Source organism: Oratosquilla oratoria, chromosome 2 (assembly GCF_046742065.1).
Source record: "Oratosquilla oratoria isolate Oo_2021 chromosome 2, ASM4674206v1, whole genome shotgun sequence".
Taxonomy (NCBI): Eukaryota; Metazoa; Arthropoda; class Malacostraca; order Stomatopoda; family Squillidae; genus Oratosquilla; species Oratosquilla oratoria.
In genome coordinates, this window is record NC_134778.1 from 77,507,321 (window position 1) to 77,534,820 (window position 27,500).

General features: G+C 43.4%; 1 protein-coding gene across 2 annotated transcripts in view; it reads left to right on the plus strand.

Moving 5' to 3' along the window:
* bib (MIP channel family protein big brain) overlaps positions 1-27,500 on the plus strand; it is a 309,773-nt gene that overhangs the window by 3,209 nt on the left and 279,064 nt on the right. For both annotated transcript variants that reach the window (XM_076211408.1, XM_076211418.1), the window contains exon 2: positions 8,036-8,169. In XM_076211408.1, the coding sequence (XP_076067523.1) occupies positions 8,036-8,169 (134 nt within the window). The remainder of the gene's footprint in view (positions 1-8,035; positions 8,170-27,500) is intronic.

The window sequence follows — 27,500 nt, forward strand, 5'->3', positions numbered from 1 at the left end:
ACACACACACACACACGTGGCGCAGTGGTAGCTTTCGCGGCCGCCAATACGGTGGTCCTGTTTCGAATCCCGCCCAGGGCTGAAATAAATTCAGTATCGCTGCGCTGTGAGTCGTTACTCCAACTCTCGTGGGCGGGGAGTTGTGTGTGTGTGTATGTGTAAGGTCACAGCATTACCCATAGATCGGTCATATATGAGCTCCGAGCTCTCTTCCGGGAGAGAAATAGCTGTCGATCACGAGTCCAACACGTGGTCCAAGACCATGGTGAATCACACATACACACACACACACACACACACATACATTAAGTTCATGAATTTGAGGTGAGATATGATAGAATTCGTGAGTAAATACACACGTAAATACATCGATAAGGTTGAGACAGCTCACTACTCACGAACATAAGAATAGTCTAATCTAATACTCCCCAGATCGGAATATGCAGCAATAGCCTTGTCTCCACCTAAAGGTGGCGGCACACTGGGCTAGCATGCTATTTGCTTTTGCTACTTCGTTTGAGCAGAAACGACTTCGGTTACATTATTCTGTACTTCCGTAAGAACGTCTGAATAAAGTGTCTAACATTCGTATTTCTAGGTTTAACTTGTCTTAGTTCGCCACTCAGCCTCTCGCCATATGACGCAAAAGTAATTTGAGACTTTGAAAATTGAATTAATTTCTACTCAAACGAAGGAGCAGAAGCAAGTAGCATGCTAGCGAGAAATGTCTAGTTTGTTGCCACCTGAAGGTGAAGGGTACAGATTTGATCGAAAGAACACAAAGATCAGCAACGGCTATGAACCCCAGCCCAGCTGGCACAAATAAGTGACAATATGTCTTTGTTAACTACTGTGTAAAGCGTGGGTCATACTGACAGAATTCTTGTTGTGGGACAGGATGGTGCCATGGTATCATGGAAAGATTAAAACATATATATGTATATATACACACACATTCATACACACACACACACGTATATATAATTTCAGTATCGCTGCGCTTCGAGTCGTTACTCCAACTCTCGTGGGTGGGGAGTTGTGTGTGTGTGTGCGTGTGCGTGTAAGGTCACAGCATTACCCATAGATCGGTCATAGGAGCTCGGAGCTCTCTTCCGCGAGGGAAATAGCTGTCTATCAAGAGTCCAGCACGTGATCCAAAGACCATTGTGAATACATACACAAACAAACAAACTCGGTCTCTCTGCAGATGCGTCAATTGATGCATCACGGCCGTAACCCAAAGTAGAACAATGAATTAAATGTTAGCCAAGATAGCTGGAGAAAAAGGGACGGGACTCCATGAACGTAGCTCCTTTCCAGGTAAACTAAATGTAGGTAATTCCACACACACGTACACACACACACGTACACACACACACGTACACACACACACAACACACACACACACACACACACACACACACACACACACACACACTAAAGTGGGATAAAAGAAAAACAAGAGGGCATGAAAAGAAACTTAAAAAGGATAGTTATAGTAGAGATATGAAAAAGAATAGTTTCCCACGCAGAGTGGTTGATATCTGGAATAAATTGGATGAGAAAACAGTGAGTGCAAAAAATATATAAGAATTTAAGAACAAACTTCATGCTAAAAGATACAAAGACGGGTCACTACGAGCATAGCTCTCTTCCCGTAAAGTACAACTAGGTAAAATACACACACACACACACACACACACACACACACACACACACACACACACACACACACACACTCGCCGAAGAGATTCAGAAGACATTTACAGATTTTTTTTAACACTGAGTGATTTTGTTCTGCTTGTGGAGACAGACTGTAGGGTAAAAAAACTAATTCCTGGTTCAGACTTTGAGTTTTGAATTTTTTACTTCGTTAAAAAAAAATCTTCAAACGTTGGTGGAATGCTTATTAATCAAAGTAAGATTAACTGAGGGAGCATGGGATTTCAAAGAAAAACAAAATATGAATCCTAAATACTTAGAAGGAGAATTTCCAAAATTAAGAGAAAGCCTTGGACATTGGGAAACACTTTTTCATATTCAGGTATATTTCCGAAAGATGATTTGATCCAGAGTTTCAGAAAATATATTTATTTGTGTTGTGGGCGAGAATGAAGCAAGTAAGGCAAACTTCAACTTGACTTTTTGTCAGCCGTCTGGCCTTGTATTCTCCTCTCCTCCCTCTCTCCCTCTCTCTTCCCCCCCTCCCCCTCTCCCCCCTCCACACACCGAGTTGTCGAAGCTTGTTTGTTTGTTTGTGTTATTGTGTACTTCTGTGTGTTAAATTTCGATTCATTGTTGTTCAGAGAGATTTTTTTTTCTTCCGGTCTTCTTTGGCGTAATTTTTGGATAAAAATGTTGTGGTTGGGACTTTGCGACAGATTGCTAGAATTACATTGACTTATCCTTGAATCACAGCCTTTGGTCGTGATGGTATTTGGTTTGTGTTTTCGCCAGTTGATGAGCGTGAGGATCACATATTCGTTGATATTCAGAACCACTTCCAGTCTCGTATGAAGTCTTGTCCTCTACCGAATAAAGTCGCCTGACGGTCCACAAACTATTTGAGAAACGTGTCAGCGTAGTGAAGGATTAATGCAGATTGCAGAAGGCTTCGTTGCCATGGAAACACGATAGTCTATTCTAGATATATATAGTATACATTTCGTCAATTTAATGCACAGATGTTCAAGGATTTCAGCAAATAGTTACCTCATGATTGGGAAGATGGTATTTCTATATATTTTTCTGTAAATTGAAGTTAAATTTGTAACGCTTGGCTCTTGGTTTCTTGTAGTGCTTATTATAATTAGGAACAAATTTCAAGGTCAGTCCGAACAGTGGTGACATTGGCGATGTCTACAACACACACACGCACACACACACACACATTGTAATAATATCAGTATCGCTGCGCTGCGAGTCGTTACTCCAACTCTCGTGGGTGGGGAGTTGGGTGGGTGTGTACATGTAGGTCACAGCATTACCCATAGATCGGTCATATATGAGCTCTGAAGTCTCTTTCGGGAGGGAGATAACTGACGATCACGAGTGCAACACGTGATCCAAGACCATGGTGAATCACACACACACACACACACACACACACACACACACACACACACACACATATATATATATATATATATATATATATATATACAAATATATATATATATATATATATATATATATATATATATGAGCGACCTTGGACAAAATTCCTTGTCTTGTCTGAAAATTGTCTTCGATGACGGTGTCCGGGGGTTAGTTTCCTGTACGGTTTATTGTTCGCACTTGATTTTATGCAGTAAACATATAATGGGACTTTCGTGACACCTCTACGGACCAGAGTCGCCCATCATTCTTGTATTATCTTTATCATTTTAATGCATGACAAGTCCACTCCTCCCTCTCTCTCTCTCTCTCTCTCTCTCTCTCTCTCTCTCTCTCTCTCTCTCTCTCTCTCTCTCTCTCTCTCTCTCTCTCTCTCTTTTCAAAGATAGAACCTCTGGACAAGTCCCCTCCTCTCTCTATCTCTTTTTAAATTCTTTACCACCTCATCGGTGGGAAATTGTCCTCAAGGATAGACCCGGTGGATATCACCGACGAAATGCTACTTTTTTTTTTTTTTTTTTATCCACTGTGGTGCCATGCGATTTTATTCAGGTGTCCAATGGGTCAGGACGATCCCTTGGTCACGACGACAGACTTTAAAGTCTGCACTGGCTGGCGCGAGACGATTTTATCCAGCTGAGGGCAGGACATCACCTTTTTTTGAAGTATGAAGAAGAACGATCCCGGATCGGACAGTCTGTGATGTTCAGTGCATGATGTTGTATCGACGGGGAAATGGATGGCATCCGTTATCCACAGATGATGAGAGATTGCAGGGATTCCACCCTGTGTGTGGCTGGCAGTGGAACCTGAGTCGATTCCAGTCTGGAATCGTGGATGGTCAACGGGCGAAGTGATTTGGTCGAAGATCAGCAGCAAAGGGCGAAAGCCGAGGGTTCGAAGGAAATTACAAATGTGTCACGGCGGACAAGAAGAAGAGGAAGAAGATGATGATAAAGAAGAAGAATAAGATGATGAAGATGAAGGAAATTATGATGATGAGGAAGAGGAAGAATAAGATTATGGTGATGAAGAGGAAGAAAAATAAGATGATGAAGAAGAGGGAGAAGAATAAGATGATGAAGAAGAGGAAGAAGAATAAGATGATGAAGAGGAAGAAGAAGATGGTGATAAAGAAGAAGAATAAGATGAAGAGGAAGGAAATGATGATGAGGAAGAGGAAGAATAAGATGATGATGAAGAAGAGGAAGAAACATAAGATGATGATGAAGAAGAGGAAGAAGAATAAGATGATGATGATGAAGACGAAGATGATGGTGTAAGAAGAATAAGATGATGAAGAGTAAGAAGAATAAGATGATGAAGATGAAGAATAAGAATAAGATGATGATGATGATGAAGAGAAAGAAGAATAAGATGATTATGATGAAGAAGAAGAAAAGATGATGAAGAAGACGAAGATGATGATGAAGAAGAGGAAGAAGAAGGTGATGATGATGATAATGATGATGGAGAAAACGAAGAAGATGATGAACAAGAGGAAGAAGAATAAGATGATGATGATAATGATGATGGAGAAAACGAAGAAGATGATGAAGAAGAGGAAGAAGAATAAGATGATGATGAAGAAGAGGAAGAAGAATGTGATGATGATGAAGAAGAGGAAGAAGAATGTGATGATGATGAAGAAAACGAAGATGATGACGGTGAAGAAGAAGAAGAGGATGATGAAGAAGACGATGATGATGATGAAGAAGAGGAAGAAGAATAAGATGATGGTGATGAAGAAGAGGAAGAAGAATAAGATGATTAGGAAGAAGAAGATGATGAAGAGGAAGGAGTAGAAGGAGAAAAAAGTTAAGATGAACAAGATTAAGAAGAAGAAGAAATGCTCTTGGGGGAAAATAGCGTAGACGTCAGAATACCTTTCTTCCGTCCCCCTTGGAGGAGGAATGTCACGCTGAAAATAGCTGTAGGGAGAGAGAGAGAGAGAAGAGGAAGCTCTTGGGAGGACCAAGTGTCATTTAATGATCCTCGTGGTACTCTCTCTCTCAATCTCAATTTCTCTATCTCACTCACTCACTCTCCCCTCTCCCCCTTCTCCCCCATCCTCCCCCTCTCTCTCCCTCCCCCCTCTCTCCCTCCCCCCTCTCTCCCTCTCCCTCCCCCCCTCTCTCCCTCTCCCCCTCACTCTCTCCCCCTCTCTCTCTCTTCCTCTCTTTCCCTCCCCCTCTCTCCCTCTCCCCTCTCTCCCTCTCTTTCTCTCTCTCTCTCTCTCTCTCTTCCTCTCTCTCCCCCTCCCTCCTCTCTCTCTCTCTCTCTCTCTCTCTCTCTCTCTCTCTCTCTCTCTCTCTCTCTCTCTCTCTCTCTCTCTCTCTCTCTCTCTCTCTCTCTCTCTCTCTCTCTAATCCCCCCCTTTCTGTACCGGGTGGCACTTTTTCTTTCAACCCGGCTACCGCCAGGCTATTTTATTCGTCTCTGTGGCGACCTCTTGATCGCGAAAGGAAGAAACCGAGTACCACCACCTAGTGACCTAATGTGACCAAATTAGACATAATCTTAACATATCGTAGCATCGCGTAACTTAACCTAACCTGCGAGAATTTGGCGAAATGATGTTTGACAGAATGTTGTTTGGCGAAATGGGAAATTGTATACAGGGCCCAGTGACCCGAGGCACCTAAGGACTAGTGGTGACCTGAGGTCATCCTTGAAACTTAACCTAACCTGCGAGAATTTGGCGAAATGATGTTTGACAGAATGTTGTTTGGCGAAATGGGAAATTGTATACAGGGCCCAGTGACCCGAGGCACCTAAGGACTTGTGGTGACCTGAGGTCATCCTTGAAACGTCCACATAGCCCACCCTAACGTAAATTTAACCCTAACCCTAACCTAACCCAACCAAAACATAACCTAAACTAAACCTAACCTAACCTAACCTAAAGACTAGGTAACCATGCAGTGATCGCTGAAAATATCAGTTGTTTTAAGAAACGTTTAGACAATTTTATGGATGGGTATGATAGGTGGCAGCGGACATGGAACTGCCTAGTGAAGGCCTTATGGTCTCTTGCAGTCTCCTTCATTCTTATGTTCTTATGTAAACCTAAACTTAACCTACTCTACCCAACCCTACCCTACCCTACCCTACCCTACCCTACCCAACCCTACCCAGTGTTGAATAATTGTCCGCTTTATAATTTTTTCGGTGAGCAACTGTCCATGCCTCCTCCTCCCCCCATATACACACACAACTCGTGACGCAGTTGGTAGAGTTCCCGGCTGCCACTACGGTGGTCCGGGTTCGAATCCGCCCAAGGCTGAAATAATTTCAGTATTGCTGCGCTCCGGGTCGTTACTCCAACTCTTGTAGGCGGGGAGTTTGTGTGTGTGTGTAAGGTCACAGCATTACCCATAGATCGGTCATATACGAGCTCTGAGCTCTCTTCCGGGAGGGAAATAGCTGTCGATCACGAGTCCAACACGTGATCCAAAGACCGTGGTGAATCACACATACCACCGCGATGGTATGGTGGGCTTCTACGGGCGATACGAGGCAGTTTCATTGAAATTTTAGGGTAGTAATGATTCAGCCTTGGCAAGAGCGACTGGTACTGAGCCAGTATAGCGTGTCAGTATATTTGTTCGCGTATGGGACGTTTTTAAAGACCTCTGGGAAGTGGCTCGCGAAGGATGACCTCGTGAGGTCAGCTGGGTCAATGTCTGGTCAGGTCAGGTCAAACAGATTTTCCGCCCACTTTTCCCAACCCTATCAGAAATTCCCTATTCCATACGTGTATAGTTTTTAGGAGACTACGACATGAGGCACCGAGTATCTACGGCCGAAGCCGTCACCCATATCCTATTATGTGCTGGGACTGTTGGAGTAGGCAATAAACTGTTTCTACTGGGAATCGGAGAGGAGTGCGGGATTCGAACCCAAAACTAGGCGATGACGCCCTTGAAAAGGAAAAAGGTCGGAATCAAATGGGGATATTGACCCTTTTTTTTTCTGGATTTGCATGAACCATAGTGGCAATATCACCAAGAAAACTGACAGTACACGTCAGTGGATGTCAGTCACGTGAAGCGAGTGAAATCAGTGTTTTACTGAAAACTTTGAATTCGTCCTTTAACTCCTTCCGTACCGGGTGGTACGTTATCCTCGTATGTGACTGCCGCCACGTGATTTTATTTCATTCCGTGGCTACTTTGCAATAGCATTACTGTACTAGCAAAGGGCTTTCATCAGCAATGGTCTGTCATCAGCGTCAATTAGGGGCACACGCCATGGGGCGCTTTGCTTCACTCACGCGCCGGCGCCAGTCCCCACGGTCTCTCCGGGCAAGCTTCCATGCAGTAACCCTTCCCACACCGAATGTCTCTTGCGGAGACAACCTTGTGTAGGGCTTTCAGTTTACCTTTAATTAGTATTGGGTGAAATGATTATATTGCCTACGTTATCGCATTTTTTTTTTCAAATTCGAATATGGAAATTGTGTCCATAATGAATGATAGTATTTATTGTCTTTATTCTGGTCATTAGCGTTTTTGTATCGCGATCTGGCGCGTGTATCACTTGTGAACACATTTTCCGTAATTTGTCATGTTATACTCTCTCTCTCTCTCTCTCTCTCTCTCTCACACACACACACACACACACACACACACACACACACACACACACACACACACACACACACACACACACACACACACACACACACACACACACACAGACTCGCGCACAAACTCAGACTCACGCATTGTCTCACACTCTATCTGTTTCTCAGTCTTTACATTTCCCCTAGCCACAAGTACACGGCACATAAGCTATAATACATATCGGGTCAAGTAACTAATTCTGGTTGTTTTCTTCTCTCCCCCTCTCCGACCTCTCTCCATCTCTGGACGGATGGACGGACGGCCGCTGCCCCCCCCCCTCGCCCCCTCAGGTGTCAGGCGGACACTTGAACCCGGCTGTGACCTTGGCACTGGCCGTGACACGTCGCGTGTCACCACTCCGGGCTGCCATGTATGTTCTGGCACAACTTGGCGGCGGCATCGCTGGAGCTGCGCTTCTCTACGGGTAAGGAGACTGCTTCTTTGTTTCTTTATCATCAACCCCTTTCGACCCTGTTAGGTGTGTATGTGTGTACATGTGTGTGTGTGTGTGTGTGTGTGTGTGTGTGTGTGTGTGTGTGTGTGTGTGTGTGACACAGAATGGGTCCCAGTGAATAGATATACATTTTATCAGCCACAATACACTTTAATTCTAAGCCATTAACATCGAGAAACTCGAGGAGGCCAACATGCAGAAATTGAAACGTGGTACAGGTAAGGACTCGAACCTGTGCTAGCACGTGACAAGTGTTAGTGACTTAACCGATTGCGCCATCAAGATTATATATATATATATATATGCATATATATATGCATATATATATATGCATATATATATATATATATATTATATATATATATATATATATATATATATATATATATATATATATATATATGATTTGGATGATGGAGAATTAAACACAGGGGGCACGGAATCCTAATCACTCTGAAGAAGTTCCTGCGTGAACGAAACTTAAGAGTGATTAGGATTAAGTGCTTTCCCCTGTGTTAATGTTCTCCATCATCCAAATCATTTGTCTGAAATCTTTATCCATCTTATATATATATATATATATATATATATATATATATATATATATATATATATATATATATATATATATATATATATATATATATATACATACATTATGGAATAGATCTCTTGTTACAGTAAAGTCGTAGAAATAATCAAACCCAGCTGTCGGGAAGCTTCGATCCCGGGTCCCTCAGGCCGAAGTATCGCGATAGCCGGGTTTGATTATACAGTATATACAGTACATGGAATATGCTGTGACTTAGTCATCCCACATGTGATAGGCAGCGGTGTTATATATAGATAATACCAGTAATAAATAACTTTCTCGAGTGGGTGTGACGTCGGTGTGAACGTGGGGTCTGAATAAGGAATGATAACGAGGAAGATAAAGAAAAAAAGAAGAGAAAGTACTTCGTTCATTCAATGTCATTACACGCCAAGGTGACAGAAGGGTTCACAATAGGTTCGTCTCACACACGCCCTCCTCTTAAGGCTTCAAGTTTTCGTAAGTGGCAATGCTGTAAAGCTCGTAATTATGTAGTCTACTTGGCCTGTTTCCTTTGATAGGGCGTATTTATGATGTTTATCTCCCATCCGGTAGGGAGTTTGTAGCATCAGAGCGAAGAATATTGAATAACTATGCTCCTAAACCAGACGGGAAATGTTGCCCTCAGTGTTCATTGACCTTATCGAGAAGTAGATAGATACACGTGCATGGCTGATGTTTTGACGCAGCCCGAAGGCACTTCTCCCCGTCTTCTCTATTTTCCGCATGAGGGGACGGAGAGGGAACGTGGGTCGCCGGCCGCGAAGTGAGGCGGCCCTGCTGTGGACGCACTGTGCCATGCTGCATTGCCTCTGATTGGGCAGTGGACGGGAGACAGATGACCCTTTATCTACGATGAGCTAAGATGAAAGAGAAATAAGGGTGGTGGAATGGGTGGAAGTGTGTACGTGCCTCTGACATGGCAACCCCCTTTATAAGGGGAAAAAAGCCCTTTGTATATAGATAGATAAAGGTAGGCACTTCTTCGGCAACCGCGTAATCGGGGAAGTACACCATCTGCAGATGGGATCACTCGTGTAGTTTGAAGTTTAAAGGTTTATGTTGTCGAAGGCCTTGGGAATATGCTCTAATTCCTTCTGATTTAATGAGGTGGCCTCATTAGGTTTTTATTCTTTGTTCGGTCTCATGTGAACAGAAAAACAAGTCGTCACCACGGGAAGTGGGATGGGGGGGAGTGGGGATTTGGGGGGACCACCATTTGTTGTTGCCTGTTTGCTGCAACGTTTGTTGTCCCCTTTTATTTGGGCCCCGTATGTTCTTATGCCCTTAACTTGCCCAGCATGTTGCCAGACGAATGATGTTGCTCATCTGGTCGTGTGTATGAACTTCCCACGGAGGGGCGGATGGGATAGTAATATACAATTGTTGTCGAGACGTGGTGCTCCGTTGGGAGTCCTCAGACCCCTTGGGCGCTCTTCCTCGTCAGATCAAGAGTCTTCGAATGAATATTCATCACGTGAAGGAAATTGGTAATGACGAGACTCAGAGGGAAGTCTGTGTAGACGAGCCTTCGACACTGAGGTAGATCCCAAGGCTGTAGTTCGAGGGTTATCACACTGGGCATGTACGGGGGTATCACACTGGGCTTCCACGGGCTTCACCAGCGCCGGCAGTTGAGAGTTCGTTTGAATAAAAACGGCTTCGGTTACAATATATATATTTTTTTTCCAAATTTTCAAATGTCAAATCATCTTAACTTCATATACGAGTATAGCTGAAATTATGAACTATGAGATTGTATACCTATACAAATGTTAGGCGTGCTGTTGAAATGTTCTTAGAAACGTCTAGATTTCTGTAAGCGAAATTATATTCTAGTTATTCTAATGGAGGTGGGATGTGGGAAGAAAAATATAGTCGTGTTGTGTCAGTCAGCCTTTCGGAGTCCACCGCTGAACAAATGCCTCCCCCAACTTCTTCCATGAGTCTTAACCTCTGCCACACCCTCCCTGCAAACTTCTCTGTATGGGTTTCTCAATCATTTCTGCTTTGTCTCCCTCTTCTCGTCTTTCTCTTACATGCATTTCTTAGGACATCATAATTGTGGCTTGAAATTCATAGATCGACTTGATTGATGTCTTAGTTTCGTTGTCAGACATTTTATTTTATAATAGCCTTCAGATGGAAATGGGGGATCGAAGCGTGAATCATTCATCTGATTTGCCCTGAAGCGATTCTGGCTTCCTTCAGCTGAATAAACTTGCCTGAAGGTTCTCTCTCTCTCTCTCTCTCCCTCTCCCTCTCCCTCTCCCGAATGATCCCGACAGTCTATGGTTTAATCGTCATAGATTCTAATTACTCAGTGACAGGAAGTGAAAATTCTTCCTTCAGTTGTTGATTAAAATCGCCTGACGGCCTCTAAACGGATACAACGTACCCACCATTTACGTGTTAAAGCTGCCTCGACTGTGTCTCGGAAGAATCGGTATAAATAGGGCGACACGGTCGAAGAGAGAAGAAATCAGAACAGAGAAACATAAGAAGTAAGAACCCTGTTATTGATAAGAAACTACACAATGGGTGTCGTCCCCGTCTGTTCTCTCCTCCTGTCTTTAATTTCAAGAATTTCTCTCCCCGGAACGTCTCTCTATTCCTTGCCTTAAAGCAGCGTTTCATAAGCTAGGGTGCTGAAATCAATTATAGGTGCCAGGAAGCGATGCCAACATACACTTTTTCTTTATCCTTCTAGTAATAAGATATTAGGGGATGCTGGTCTGCTTAGACCTGACTACAAGGGGCTGCTAGGGTCGGAAAAGGTTGTGAAACGCTGCCTGAAGCTAAACTACAAGAGGTCGAAGGCTGTTGGAGCGCGGTGAGAGGAGAGGAGGAGATGTAAACCGAGGCAGGCTGAGGTGAAGTAGGCCGGGAGAGGAGTTCGGGTATCAAGGGGAGGGTTGGTTTTCCCTGAGGGGGGAAATAATAATATGAAAGTACATCAGTCTAGGCCAGATACCTTCAGCATAATTCGTGAACGTCAACTCCGGCTGTATGGGCATCTTGTGGCGCATTTCCCTGATGTTGATCCTATTCAGCGTCGTCTCCACAAGAGACAACAACCCTCGATGGAGGAGAAGACCACAGAATTCATGTTTGGGGGAAGCTGATCGAACCTGACGGGAGTTGTTTGGAGTGGGGAGGGTGTCTGCATGGAAACTTGCCCGCGTTCCCCGGCGTATGAACCTGATTGATGATAATGAGGGGAATTCTCTTGACGGAGTTATGATATGATGGGGAGGAAGGGAGAGTGCCGTGAATGGAATGCACTCGATCGAAGAAAGGATAAGAGTATAATCGCATTTTGTGTTGAGAGGCGGAAATGGTTATATGAGCGATATGGTGGATACCTGTCATGCTCTTGGATCACGTACTGGGCTCGTGATCTGCCGTTGTTATCCTCCCGGATGCTCAGAGCTCATAGATTCCGATCTATAGGTAATGTTCTGGCCTTTGGTAAGCACCACACGCCCATCCCCTTGCTTAAGGGGTCAGAAACGATTTGCAGTATTAGTGAAATCCTTTTCCCGCCGTGAGCGCGGCGCGAGTTCTATGTCATATGGGAAGCACCACCAGTGTTCAACATGCGGTGGATTATGACTGAGATTCAGCACTACAAATAACCCACAGGGGTTATCACACTGGGCTATTTTTGCTCCAACCTCCGATTAATCGGCGGTACCGAATGCCACCGGAATTTTTCCACAGTAAAATCACTATGGCAAGCTATTTTGTCTTCTCAACAAAAATACATAGAATATCTTTTGATATGCTGAAGGAAAATTTTCCTCCAATAGTATGGGTCATATGAAGAATAGTCACCCCAGAACGCCCACATGAAGAATTGTCACCCCATGAGATCCCACCCGAAGGATCCACTCCAGTACGCCGAATATCAACAATGGAATAAAAATTAGGTTAGGTTAGGTTGAACGAGGGTTATGCTTATTGTCATCAATTTATATACAATCGAAGAATCGTAAACCCAGGATGGCCCACACGAAGAATTTTCACCCAAGGATAGCTCAGATTCCTTCCCGATAGCTGCGGGAGCAAATTTGCTCCAACAGTCGGAGGAAAAATAGCCCAGTGTGATAACGTCTGAAGTTGAAGTAAGACATCGAGATGTAGCTGTGTGGCGAGACAAGGTGGAGACACGAGACAGCTGCGAGTGAGCGAGACGCCGTGGGGGAAGGCGGGGGTGGGAGGGGCATACTCAACGACGGTTAAGGACGGAAGGCCGGAAGCAAGACGAGAAGGTGGGAAGGAGGGGAAGGAAGAGCAGGGGGGTGGGGGGAGGAAGTGGGAGTGAGTACAGAGCAGTAGCAGTTTGAGCGGATTCGGTGACAGCAGGAGGTCGGAGGCGCCGAGAGGAGAAAGGGTCAGCTGTTGAAGAAAGGAGGAAGGAAGTCAGGAGAGAGTTTGAAGGACTTTGTGCGCACTCTCAAGCAGTCCATGCTCTCTCTCTCTCTCTCTCTCTCTCTCTCTCTCTCTCTCTCTCTCTCTCTCTCTCTCTCTCTCTCTCTCTCTCTCTCTCTCTCTCTCTCTCTCTCTCTCTCTCCTGCAGGGGATAGGCCGGTGGTTCTGCAGTGGACTCTCTCGGGAAGTGGTGGAATATCGAAGGGACAAGAGTTCTTGCACCACATTGGTGGCTGACTGCCCGACTGACTGACTTGACTTCAATAACATGGTTGGGCTTCCACATCCTGATCCACCTCGTTTCTCCTCATCCATCTAGTCCATCTCTTTCTCTTCGAGCTCCTTTCGTCTCCCCTCCCCTTTCTCGTTCACAATTCCATCCTCCATCTCTTTCTCGTCTTCCTCCTCCTCCTCCTCTCCCTCTTCTCTTCTTCACCACCTACCCCTCGTCTTCCTCCTCCTCCTCCTCCTCCTCCTCCTCTTCCTCCTCCTCTTCCTCTTCTCCCTCTTCTCTCCTTCACCACCTCCTCGTCTTCCTCCTCCTCCTTCACCTCCTCCTCTTCTCCCTTTCACCACCTCCTACTCTTCTCCCTTTCACCACCTCCTACTCGTCTTCCTTTCACCACCTCCTCCTCCTCCTCCTCTTCCTCTTCTCCCTCTCCTCTCCTTCGCCACCTACCCCTCGTCTTCCTCCTCCTCCTCCTCCTCTTCCTCCTCCTCTTCCTCTTCTCCCTCTTCTCTCCTTCACCACCTCCTCGTCTTCCTCCTCCTCCTCTTCCCTTCTTCACCACCTCCTCCTCGTCTTCCTCCTCTCCTCCTTTCGTCTTCCTCCTCCTCCTCCTCTTCTCTCGTGCCCCACTAACGGCAATGGTTACGGTGCTATTAGCGGTGGTGTCAGTGGTGTTGGTTCCAACGATTGGCACTGATGGACGCGACAACGCGGACGGCGATGGTGGTGGTGGTAGCGAGGACGAGGGTGTTGCCCAAGCAAGGTGAAGGTGGTGGTGATGCTGGTGACGTAGTGCTCTCTGGTGTTGATTATGGGCTGTGGTAATTAATGCATACTCGTAGATTTGTGATCACCCTGGCACGTCTCGGAGTTTGGTGTTGTTGTTGTTGGTGTTGGTGGTGGTGTTGAATAATACTTGGGTGAAGACGGTTCTGGTGCTGGCTGACCTGGGGTCACTGATGTAGCTTACCCCCAGGAGACGCTGAACTCGTTATTTTATGTTAGAGCTAGTATTTCGGTATTTTGTCTGAGAAAACCAGCGCCTCTTATAATTGGAGATAATGTCACGCTGCAGAGGTGAGGTTATAAAAGTGGTTTAGAAAAAAAAAAGTTTTAGGAAGACAGAAGAAGGGAAGAATTGTTGGTGAAGTTGGAAGTGGTCAGCATTCTTCTCTTTGATGGAGATTAGCCCATAGTCGTAAAAGAATGTTTAGATCGAGATCCTTCTGTTGTCGGCTGGCCTGGGGACATCTCTGGAGCTTAACCCTGGAGACGCATGTCTGCGGCCGAAGCCGTCGTCACCTTGACCCGATGTGCTATCGCAGCATGGGTCAGGTGAGATTCACCAGAAACGGTTAGCGGTTTGCGATGCCGAGAGGGGAAAATCGAAGACGCCGCTACGTCGTGTTAATTGTTATGGTAATTAGTATCAGGAAACGACTGGATCCAGTGAATGGTGCCATGCAAGCGATGCATGACGTACGCATTCCAGTCGAGTGGCGTGGTGGACCTTAAAGGGGCAAGTGCCACAGGGCAGAGGAGGAGGACGAGGAGGAGTGGAGGAGGAGGTGACACTCTGCCACTAGTGCCACGGACAAGTCACACACTTGTCCAAGACAGGGTCAGATCAGCGACTAGACCAGGCGTTTATGCGGTACTGTTTCTAAGTTTGTTTGAGATCACTTGAACACTGAATGTAATCGTTAAACATCCACTAAGTACCACTAATTGTGGTCCCACTTTTGAAACTGGATGGTTCCCAAATGGTCCGTGGCCCACAGGTTGAGAACCATTGGGCTAGAGGTTCGTCTTTATGCGTAGATTGTGGCGGCCATGAATCGTGGCCTTGTTGGGAATCGACCGCTGGCATACTAATTCGCCAACACACCCAAAGTTTAGGAAGGAAGTAGGCAAGAACTGGTTTACCAGTGGAGTGGTTTAACGAATGGAATAGACTTGGTAACAATATAGTGAGTGCTGAAACAATTAGTTGTTTTAGGAGTTTAGATAACTTTGTGGATAGGGATAATAGGTGGTAAGGGACATGGAACTGCCTAGTGTAGGCCTTATGGCCACTGAGGCAGAGATAGTATCTCTGCAGATAATCCTACTCGCTACCTAACGTTACGGATCTCGACCAAACTACCAAAGCTCATTTCACACGCATCGACTTTTCGCCGTGTGCCGTCCACGACACGACGTCGTGCTTCCAAATAACCATGGGTGTCTGTGGACGCTTTCATACGTAGTCGTGACGTGTGAAAGCGTCCATAGACACCCATTGTTAATTGATAGCACCATGTCGTGTCGTGGATAGCACACGGCGAAAAGTCGATACGTGTGAAAACGAGCCTCAGGTGCCAGGCTGCTAATTGTGCCTGAGACGCAGGCGGCACAGGCGACGCAGCACAACAAAGAGAGATTTCCTATCGCTAGATTGAAGTACAGTTTGAATTTCTCTTGCACATGAAACTCTTCTAGATGTACTACAAGTGAGAGAGAAGTTGAAACTGTACTTCAATTCAGCAACAGGAAGTCTGCCTTTGCTGTGCTGCGTAGCCTATGTCCCCTACGTCTCAGTTTGCCCATAGGCTATCCCTGGCCTCGGTCTCTCGACCCACAGGGAATCGGGGGATTGAAAGATCGATGCCAAGTTGAAGAAGAGAGGGCGGGAATTTGTGATGCAGACCGCTTTTTGGGGAATTGCTCTACTCAATCTTCAGTAACTTGGATCTTTGGCAGCCAGAGGTCGGGCTGAGGTTGTAGAGAGGATGAGTGAATGCGTTTAAATGTAACCTTATTAGATGTTGCAAACCCTTAATAGATTTGTTCAAATCGGTCACGGGTTTTAACTAGGATGATCCAGGCAAGGTCATCATATTAAGACAGCACGGGAGACCTCGTAATAATTGGACAAATTTAGGTTTGAGTAAAATAGCAAAATCTGGTTTACCAACAGAGTGGTTGACAAATGGAAATAGACTTAGTGTAGTGAGCGCTGAAATAATTGATTGAATTAAGAGATTATATAACTTTATGGAGGGGGATGACAGGTGGCAATGGACTTGGAACTGCCTAGTGTAGGCCTTATGGCCACATGCAGTCTCTTCCATTCTTATGTTCTTACTTGAAGCCAAGTTGAGGTATAAAAAGGAACAGTATCCAATGTAAGGAACTGTGAGGCGCACCATTCTATCCTTCTGATAGGGAGGAGTTTGTGACGTTAAACCATATCAAAGAAGGAATACAAAAAAGAGTATATTTACCAATACGCGAAATACACAAAAAATGAAAACAAATATATTTATTTATCAGAAAAAAAAAATAGAAAAAAAATAATACATATACAGTATGGCGGCGGGCTAGACCAATATACCTTAAAGGTCAACTGAGAAGGTTTTGGATTTCTTTATTTTTTGTTATTTCATGTATGAAAATATAACTTAGAAGAAGTTAGAACACTAAAATGCACGTTTCTAGCATTTCATAGTCTTGATTTTATCCAAATAGCATGATCTTAAAAGTGCCTGATAGCAGACAAACTTTTCAATGTCGTAGTTACATTTTCCACCGCTAGGGCAACTGATGACGTAAGGGTTGTTGTTTACATTCTTGGACATGGCCAGCGAACAATACGAAAGTGACTTCACATCGAGTGAAGAAGATTTATTGGATTTGGATGCCAAGCTTCACATTTACAGGCAAAATTTTCAAGGATTCATGAATTACAAATTGTTTTGATCTGTGATAAGTTACAATAAAACAGGCCTATGTAGCAAAGAGAATGGAGAAACCATTTGACTGAAGGAGAGAGGAAGGTTAGCAAGAGATACGGACAGACATGTCTATAAAATTATCTGCCATAGGTAGTGGTTGCTGTGGAGGAAGAGAAGCCATCAATCACATGCCTGGCACTGTCACCATGATCAATTTCACATTCCATCTCAATTTCGCTGGTAGTGGTACTTGCAGAAGGTGAATATTCATCATAGGCTTTTTGTAACATCTGAAATAAAAAAAATCATTAGGTCTATATTAGTACGAATTCCTCCCTTTTGGTCCAGGATAGTTAGGCTTAATTCCTGCTGGGGTGGTGGTGGTAGAGGGGATTCCACTTGTTTGGGAAAAAAAAAAAAAAATCCAGTTGACAAGATGTGGTCATAGGCCTATTATGGAAGCCAGTGTCGTCATGGTCATGCCTCTCACCCTGCTGGAGTGGGGTGATCATATTCGTAGGCCTACAAGCCTAGCTAGCATATGTCATGACTGTTCCCCTAATCTGATTAGGCCTAGCCCGAAAGTCGTTAGTCAAGCCTAACCATGCTTGTTAACTATTGTCAGCGACAGCGTAGATAACACATAATACAGACTGATACACCTACCTCCAGGCCTTGTCTTTTTTCAATAGCAGTGCTCCTTCGACGGCATTTGCTTGCCGAACCTGGGGTCTTTTCGATCAAAATATCGGTGTTGCATCTTCTTTTAGAATGGAATTCATGCTAATTCCTAGGGACTCAGCAAGGCCAGGGTCCCGAGTGTACTTTTTTTTCGAAAGGTTTCGAAGTTTCGCTTTCAATCCAGGCTTCCATGACTGCCGTCTGCACCGAATGATCCAGTCCTTTTTGCGAATAGGATCTTTCGGAAAAGAATAAAAGTTAAGTCCATCCGCAGCAGAATGTTTCGTCTAATCACTGTTGCAATTTGCTGCGACACAATAAACCATTTTCGAACTAAATACTTGATAAAACCTTGCTAACACACGAAATATGACAGATCACAGATCAAGTTGACAGCGCGGAACTGCATTTTATAGTGCACGCATGTGGATGCATCAGAATGTAAACAGCGAGGTTGACATCACAGCCTTACGAAAACAGCCGAAGATCGGCGAAGGAAAGTTCGTCTGCTACCGATATTTTGATAGGACTTTTTATCACATTGCATAATAATTAGGATTTATTTTTGCATTACTTTATCTAAAAGTGACTAAGCCATACATGTAGGAAATATTCACCACCTCTCTGAATACCTCAGTTGACCTTTAAGGGTTCTGTGAAAAAATTGCAAGTAGTCCTCATGGAGTTTATATTTTTTTCATTTTACTGAGGGTCTTTTACTGGGGTGGTTGTTAGTCCGTTTAAGCTGCATGTCTTCATACATCCACGTTAAAAGCGTCAGGCTTGTGACATATGAACGTATATATTTATCGCAGAAACAGCTGTTATGTTTTGCATACCTGGTCTGTTTTGTTGTTGGGGCTTCACGGTTGATTTTTATTTTTATGGAGCGGAGGGAGTTAATGAAGCATAAAATGTTGGAAACAAGTGATATGGAGAGGAGGGCAATTGATAACAACCTTGGTTGGCAGCCCCGCAATCCTAAGAAGAAGACAAAAAGGGGGGGGGGAGGGCCAAATGTCTTACTCGTACTGGGAAGTGAAAAGAATCTTGGTTCTAATTTAGGAGCTCAAGACCAAGAAGGTTTGGGCCGTGGCCAAGTGGGCGTTGATAGGGCAGTGGCTTAGAGTGCCCGGTCACAGAGAGTGGGTTCTCAATAAGTGAATAAATAAATGGGTCACTTGAAGATTTGTCACCCCAGAACGCCCGCATGAAGAATCGTCACCCCATGAGATCCCACCTGAAGAATTGTCACCCCAGTACGCCGAATATCAACAGTGGAATAAAGATTAGGTTAGGTTGAATGAGGGTTATGCTTATTGTCATCAACTTGTACAACCGAAGAATCGTCATCCCATGAGATCCCACCTGAAGAATTGTCACCCCAGTAGACCGAATATCAATAGATTAGGTTAGGTTAGGCTAAATGAGGGTTATGCTTATTGTCATCAACTTATACAACCGAAGAATCGTAAACCCAGGATGGCCCACATGAAGAATTGTCACCCTAGGATAGCCCACATGAAGAATTGTCACCCTGTCGAAGTCTGGGGTGACTATTCTTCGTGTGACCCAAATAAATAAACAAATTCTTTCTCAAAGGGTCCTGTCCACTACTTCGGATATTTCGTAGCCCACACTATTCACACTATTGGTTTGAACCGCGCGGAAACCGCGATGGTACCGCATAATCAAGGAAAAAATGCGCATTTGTGTGTGAACGCCTCCATTGACTTCCATTGCAAGAACCGTCGCGGTTGAAACCGCTAGTGTGAACAAGGTCTTATTATTTCCGGTGATTTCACCCCCACACCCCCATCCCCCGCATTTGGATGTTGAGGTTGTCCATACATTCTACGTGCGTTGATGGTTTTCGACAGTGTATCAAGGTTAAGTTAATGTCATGGTTTCAGATTCGATGAATGGACCGAGTGGGAAAGAATTCTGTTCTTGATGTGGCCTCTGCCAGGAAGGACGTTTTCAGTTTTCAACACGACAGAACGAGCTGACAAAAGTTCCCTGACGTAGACAGATGATCTACATAGTAATCCCAATGTCATCTCAAAGTGTCTTTACTCATAAGAACGTTAGAATGGAAGAGGCTCCAAGAGACCATAAGGCCTACACTAGGTAGTTTCATGAGCATTACCACCAATTAGCCCCATCCATAAAGTTATCTAATCTTAAGATAATCAATTGTTTCAACGATCACTACATGGTTACTAAGTCTATTCCATTCATTAACCACTCTATTGAAAAAAACAGTTTTTGCCTTTTTCCTTCTTAACCCATTCAACTCCGATGACAAGACATCTTGTCATCGGAGTTGAATGGGTTACAAAGGATTACAAAGGCAAAGCATGCCGACAGGAGACCTTTTGATCCATATCTAGGTCGGATGCAAAAAAAAAAAAAAAAAAAAAAAAATCATATTAATAATAAATTAAAACTATAACAATGTAAATAACAATTAAAATACATAAATAAATGCATTGGTATAGTTGAATAACAAACAAACAGGTAAATAGTAAATGATAATAAATTGACATATAACTAATAATAAATGAAAATCAGACAGACAAATTATAACAAAACAAAAACAAATAATATAACATAAATTATAATAATTACAGCATCTTACTTAGGTATTTATCTAAATGATTCTTAAAGCTTCGAACTGAACTACATTGCACTACCTGTGCAGGAAGTTTATTCCATTCATTAACTACACGGTTGGCAAAGTTGTTTCTACCTACTTCCAAATTGAATCTATTTCCGGACAGTTTGAGACCGTTGTTTCTTGTCTGATTCTCATTCAATGTGAAAATTTTGTCACTTTTGATGTTGTCAATTCCCTTTAAAATCTTAAAGACCTGTATCAAGTCACCTCTGAGTCTACGCTTTTTTAGGGAAAACAGATTCATGTGCTTAAGTCGATTTTCGTATGATTTATTTTTGATATTTGGAATCAGTTTTGTGGCTCGCCGTTGTACCTTTTCCAGTCTGTCAATGTCTTTAATGAGATTCGGTGACCATACGGAAACAGCATATTCCAAATGTGGACGAACTAACGATTTATATAGCTTGTTAATGAGTGATGGACTTTTGAAATCAAAAGATCGCGCAATCAATCCCAGAATCTTATTTGCTTTCTCAGAGGCTGAAATACACTGCTTGGATGATTTGAGGTCGTTACTGATAATTACGCCGAGATCTTTTTCACTATCCACTTTTGTTAACGAATTTCCAAATAACTTGTAATCGTACTTACTGTTATTTTTACCTATGTGCATTACCTTGCATTTACTTGTGTTAAATTTCATTAGCCACTTTTCAGACCATTGCTGTAATTTATCTCAATCTTCTTGAATATCTAATTGGTTTGAGTGATCATTTGCCACTCCGCACAGTTTTGTATCATCAGCAAATTTGGAAACAGTAGATTTTAGTCCATTGTCTATATCATTTATATATACTATGAATAGAAGTGGCCCAAGAACGGAACCCTGAGGAACTCCACTTGCAACATTTTTCCATCCAGAAGTTTTTCCATTTAAAACAACTCTCTGTTTTCGACCTTTCAACCAATTACTAGTCCAACCTAATAGGCTACCACTTATTCCATGCAAAGCTAATTTAGTAAGTAGTCTTTCGTGTGGGACGGTATCAAAAGCTTTTGCAAAGTCTAGATATATTAAATCTATATTGTTTCTTTTGTCATAATTCGAGATTTGTCCAGTTTAGATCCATTACTGCCCTGCTGGCTTCTTTTTTCTTCTATTTTTTTTTCTTAAAATATTGTGACAATAACCAAGACCAAGTAACCAGTCCATGATGTTTTTTCCTTGTCTTGTTTTTATGTGATTATGTTTTAGAAGTGACGCTTCGTTTGGTTTGTGGTGATATTGATCTTCCGTGTTTCTATAAGTTGTGTGTGATTCACCATGATCTTTGGATCACGTGTTGGACTCCTGATCGACAGTTATTTCACTCCCGGATGAGAGCTCAGAGCTCATATATAACCGATCTATGGGTAATTCTGTGACTTTACACGCACACACACACACACACAACTCCCCGCCCATAAGAGTTGGAGTAACGACTTACAGCGCAGCGATACTATAATTATTTTAGTCCTGGGCAGTATTTCAACCAGGACCGCCGTAGTGGCAGCCGGGAACTCTAACCACTGCGCCATCGAGAGAGTGTGTGTGTGTGTGTCCGCATTTCGATTCTCTCTCCCACATTTGATCATGTTCACAGCTTCCATGGGCTGTGCAGATTTGGTGTCTGGTGAGACAGACTCCGCGATGCCCAAACGTTAGATTGTGAAGCGTGTATGGAAGTTCAGCTGTTGATGACAGCGAATGTAAGAAAAGGTTTAAGACGAACGCTTGGTCTGTTGGTCTTGGCGTTAGGGGTATGCCGATTAATCGGCATCGGCAAGAATTTTTTTTTTTTTTTCTTTTCTTTTTTTAATTCTGCATCGGCAAGATTGTTTTTAGAATCGTCATCGGCAATCACCAAAAAGGCTCCGATTTTTGCCGATGCCGATTAATCGGCACACCCTTACGTGGCGTGGCGTATGCAAAGACATCGGATAGATTTGGCGTATGTGAAGGTGTTGGAAGAAGAGGAGGAAGAGGGGAAAACGTGTACAATAAGACGGACGCGAGAACGATGGTATATTTGTTCTGGTGGTCATCACTATACAGACCCCCACGCCGGTTATCACACTGGGCTATTTTCCTCCAACCTCCGACTCATAGGTGGTACCGCCCACGTCCAGAACTTTTTCCGCCGTAAAATGACTATGGCAAACTATTTTTCCTATAGAAAAAAAAATGCATAGGAAGTATTTTTTTTTTTTTTTTTTTTTTTTCTGTGTATCAGATTTCTTCCCAAAATCTGAGGGCTGCAAATCTGCTCCAACAGTCAAAGGAAAAATAGCTCGGTGTGATAAGCCTTTAGGTAAGCAGAGGCATCATCATCATCCAAGATCTTCACAAGATTTCAATATGGATCTTAGTGTCAATCATCTGTCCGTGACCGACAAGGGAGGACCAGAGATTTTTGGTCCTGAAGAAAGATAAGGTGGCTGCACACCAGCCTAACATGCTACTTGCTTTTGCTATTTCGTTTGAGTAGAAACGACTTCGGTTACAATATTCTAGACTTCCGTAAGAACATCTCAGCAGTGTGTCTAACATTCGTATTCTAGGTTTAACTTCTCTTAGTTCGTCGTTCAGTTTCTTACTAAATGACGCAAGAGTAATTTGACATTTGGAAATTTGAAAAAACAAAAGATCGTAACCGAAGTCGTTTCTACTCAAACGAAGTAGCAAAAGCAAGTAGCATGCTAGCGAGAAATGCGTAGTGTGCCGCTACCAGTGGTCTCGGCCATAGCAAACTTAACCTTATCGTTAAGGCGACGTCCTCTGGGGTGAGTGGTGTCTGTAGAATGGAAGGAGACTGCAAGAGACCATAAGGCATACACTAGGTAGTTCCATGTCCCTTACCAACTCTCATCCCTATCTATGAAATTATATCTTCTCATAAAACATCCAGTTGTTTCAGCGTTCACTTTATGGCTACTAAACCTCTTCCATTCGTTAACCACGCTATTGGTAAACCAGTTCTTGCCTATTTCCTTCTTAAAACTAAATTTGTCCCGTTTAGATCCATTACTACGAGTCCTGCCCTGCTGTCTTAATATGATGACCTTGCCTGTATCACATGTTAAGGAAAGATTCCTATAGTAGTTGTTGTTGTTGGAACAGTGGCCTTCAGGGAGAAGAGGAAGGGTCGATTTTTTATTTTTCTATTTTTCATTTTTTATTTTTATTTTTCTATTTTTCATTTTTTTTTATTATTCTATTTATTTATTTATTATTATTTTATTTTATTTATTTATTTATTTATTTTGAGTGAAATGCCACTCCCACGGGCGTCTGATTATTTATACCTCCGAGATCGGGGTCACTGGTGCCAAGGTCAGCTTCGTCTCGAGCTGTATGTAAATTATAAATAGTTGGCGTTCCCCAGCGGTCTCAGGCGGACGTGTTCTCGTTCGTGCAAGTTATCGCCTTCAGTGGATTTCATGAAACCGTTTCACGGAAAACGGAGAGTTTGGAGGCTTCAGTGCCAACATGTGGATCGGGTCTTCTCCACATGTTGGTGGTACAAAGCGGGAACACCTAAGGTTGAGTCACCCACTCCGCCACCTTCAAAAAACATCTGTAAATAACTTTGCTCACTCTTCATAACATAAGCTGTTATTATTAGCCTATTAATGGATCGCCTTTCTCCTCCTCCTCCTCCTCTTCTTCCTCCTCCTCCTCCGTCTTCTGCACATCCCTCCCCTCCTCTTCGTCCTCCTCCTTTTCATCCGTCTTCTGCACTTCCCTCTCGTCCTCGTCCTCCTCCTCCTCGTCCTTCTCCTCCTCGTCCTCCCCTCATTTTCTTCCTCCTCCTCCTCCTCCTCCACCTCTTTTTTTTTCTCCTTTTCCTCATCACCTCCCCTCCTTTTCTTCCTCTTCATCTTGCCCTCAGCCTTAGTACCTCCCCTCCTCCTCCACTTCTCCTCCACCTCCACCTCAACCTCTCTGTATACTAAGGTCGCCATCTATCTCGACATGGTCATCCATTCATCTCTCAAACTCCTCCTCGCCCTTCCTTCCTCCTCCTCCTCCTCCTCCTCCTCCTCCTCCTCCTCCTCCTCCTCCTCTTCCACCTTGTACGTCTCCTCCTTTGCGTCCTCTTCCACCTTGTCCACCTCTTCCTTTGTCTCCTCTTCCACCTTGTCCACCTCCCTCATTGCCTCCTCTTCCTTTACCACCTTGTCCATCTCTTCCTTTGCCTCCTCTTCCACCTTGTCCGTCTCCTTTGCGTCCTCTTCCACCTTGTCCACCTCTTCCTTTGTCTCCTCTTCCACCTTGTCCGTCTCCTTTGCGTCCTCTTCCACCTTGTCCACCTCTTCCTTTGTCTCCTCTTCCACCTTGTCCACCTCTTCCTTTGTCTCCTCTTCCACCATATCCACCTCTTCCTTTGCCTCCTCTTCCACCCTGTCCATTTCCTCCTTTGGTTCCTCCTCCATCTTGTCCATCTCTTCCTTTGCCTCCTCTTCCACCTTGTCCGTCTCCTTTGCGTCCTCTTCCACCTTGTCCACCTCTTCCTTTGTCTCCTCTTCCTTTGTCTCCTCTTCCACCATATCCACCTCTTCCTTTGCCTCCTCTTCCACCTTGTCCACCTCTTCCTTTGTCTCCTCTTCCACCATATCCACCTCTTCCTTTGCCTCCTCTTCCACCCTGTCCATTTCCTCCTTTGGTTCCTCTTCCTTTCCCATCTCCTTTTCCTCCTCTTCCTTTTCCACTTTGTCCACCTCCTCTTTTGCCTCCTTTTCCACCTCCACCTCCTTCCCCTCATCATCACCTCCTCATTTCCTTCCCTCCATCCCTCCCTCCCGTCCTGCCGCTGTGAAGGGAACCCATTTGACGAACAAGTATGTTTGACTTCCTCCGCGTTTTTCCGATGCTGTGTACACTGCCCTAATTGATTACCTGTTGGATTGGCTGCCACCCTCCCTCCCTCCCGTCCTTCGCTGCTGCAGCATACCGGCTCTGCCTCTGACCATGGGACGGATCCTGTCACCTTCCTTTCGGGGAGATCTCTTGGGATTAAGTCAAGATCGTATGCGATTGTGGACCTTAAGGTAAGTGGTAGCAAGGCCGGTATTCGTTTGGCAGTAAAACCCGGCCTGCTTGCATATATACATATATATATATATATATATATATATATATATATACATATATATATATATATATATATATATATATAAATATATAGATATATATATATATTTATATATATATATATATATATATATATATATGTATATATATATGTATATATGTATATATATGTATATATATATATATGTATATATATGTATATATATATATGTATATATATGTATACATATATGTATATGTATATATGTATACATATATGTATATGTATATATATGTGTATATATATATATGTATATACATATATATATATATATATATATATATATATATATATATATATATATATATAAATATATATATATATATATATATATATATATATGCTTGTCCTGTGGTGTCTTCTGATAATTTACCTGCTTATCTTCCTGCTTGTCTGTTCGATTGTATTGTGTCGCTGCGCCTTAGGCAAATCCTCCGCTGTGGCCATTTAAGGTCACTGCTCGCTTGACCTCAGGTCAGTCGTCGTCTCGTCCGAATTTCTTAAGCCTTTGATGACAACCGTTGATGGAAGAGACGAAGAATGGGACAGACGCCATGGCTGGAGCAAGTTGATCGAACCAGTCAAGAGTTCTTTAGAGTATGGAAGGGTGACTGCATGGAAGCTTGTCCGGAGAGACCGTGGAGATTGGCGCCGGCGTGTGAAGTGAAGTAACGCGCTCCCTGGCGTGTGACCCCAATTAATTGATGATGACGATGGCAAGAATTGGTTTACCAATAGGGTGGTCAACGAATGGAATAGACTTAGTAACCATGTAGTGAGCGCTGAAACTGTCGGTTGTTTTAAGAAAAGGTTAGACAACTTTGTGGAGGGGGATGGTAAGTGGTAATGGACATGGAACTGCCAAGTGCAGGCCTTATGGTCTCTTGCAGTCTCCTTCATACTTATGATCTTGTCACGCTGGCCTCCTCTTCTTAAGTATTCCTCTTTATTTCCAGTCTGATTCTGTTTACTGGACTGGATCAGTCTCGCATAATTCCTCTTTTCTCTCTTGTTTTTATCTTCAGTATCCACTTAATAATTCTGTTTAATGTCACGAAACTTCCCCCTATCAGGAGGCTAGAACGGTGCCCCTTACAGAAGACTTTGTAACGTAGAATTTAATGAACCATGCCCTTGGTCCAACTCGCTCGTGGCAAGATTCTAATCGCCGTCACCCCGACCTCCGCCGCAAGTAGCGACGCTCTAACCCTAATTATTTGGATTATTGTGAGGTTTGTATCTAATTGTGTCGGGAATCTAGCGTGTTTCTGCTAATCAGCGCTTCATTTGAAGGTAATGGAACATTAGTCTGTTTGTTCACGACGCTCCGTTGGCGTTAGTATGATTTGTGTGAAAATCAGCAAATAAATGAATAAATAGATAAGTAAAAAGTAAAGAAACTATGTATTTTTCTTTTTCATTCCTGGGCATTATTTTTTTTAGGGGGTGTTTGTTAATAACACTTATTTTTTAGCGTTCTGTTATGTGATTGGAGACTTTTTTAGCGTTCTGTTATGTGATTGGAGACAAATCTGATCTGAAGAATGCTTGTTTTCGTTGTTGTCATAATCTCTAACCCCCCCCCCCCACATCCCTCTCGTCCTTTCTCCCCGTCTTTCTGTGTGGGAAATGTCATATCACTTTAGTTTTTTTTTTATTATTAATTTATCTATATGTTTGTTTATTCATATATGAGGGAGAATTGGGGGGGGTGGTAAACGAAGTTGGGAATAAATTCATTGCCCTAACGTTGCGACCACTTTGGTCTTCTTCAGAGAACTGCTGCATTACATTAAGATCACAAGGTTTATACTCGTAGCTAGAGGGAACTTATTTATCTATTCATTAATTTTAT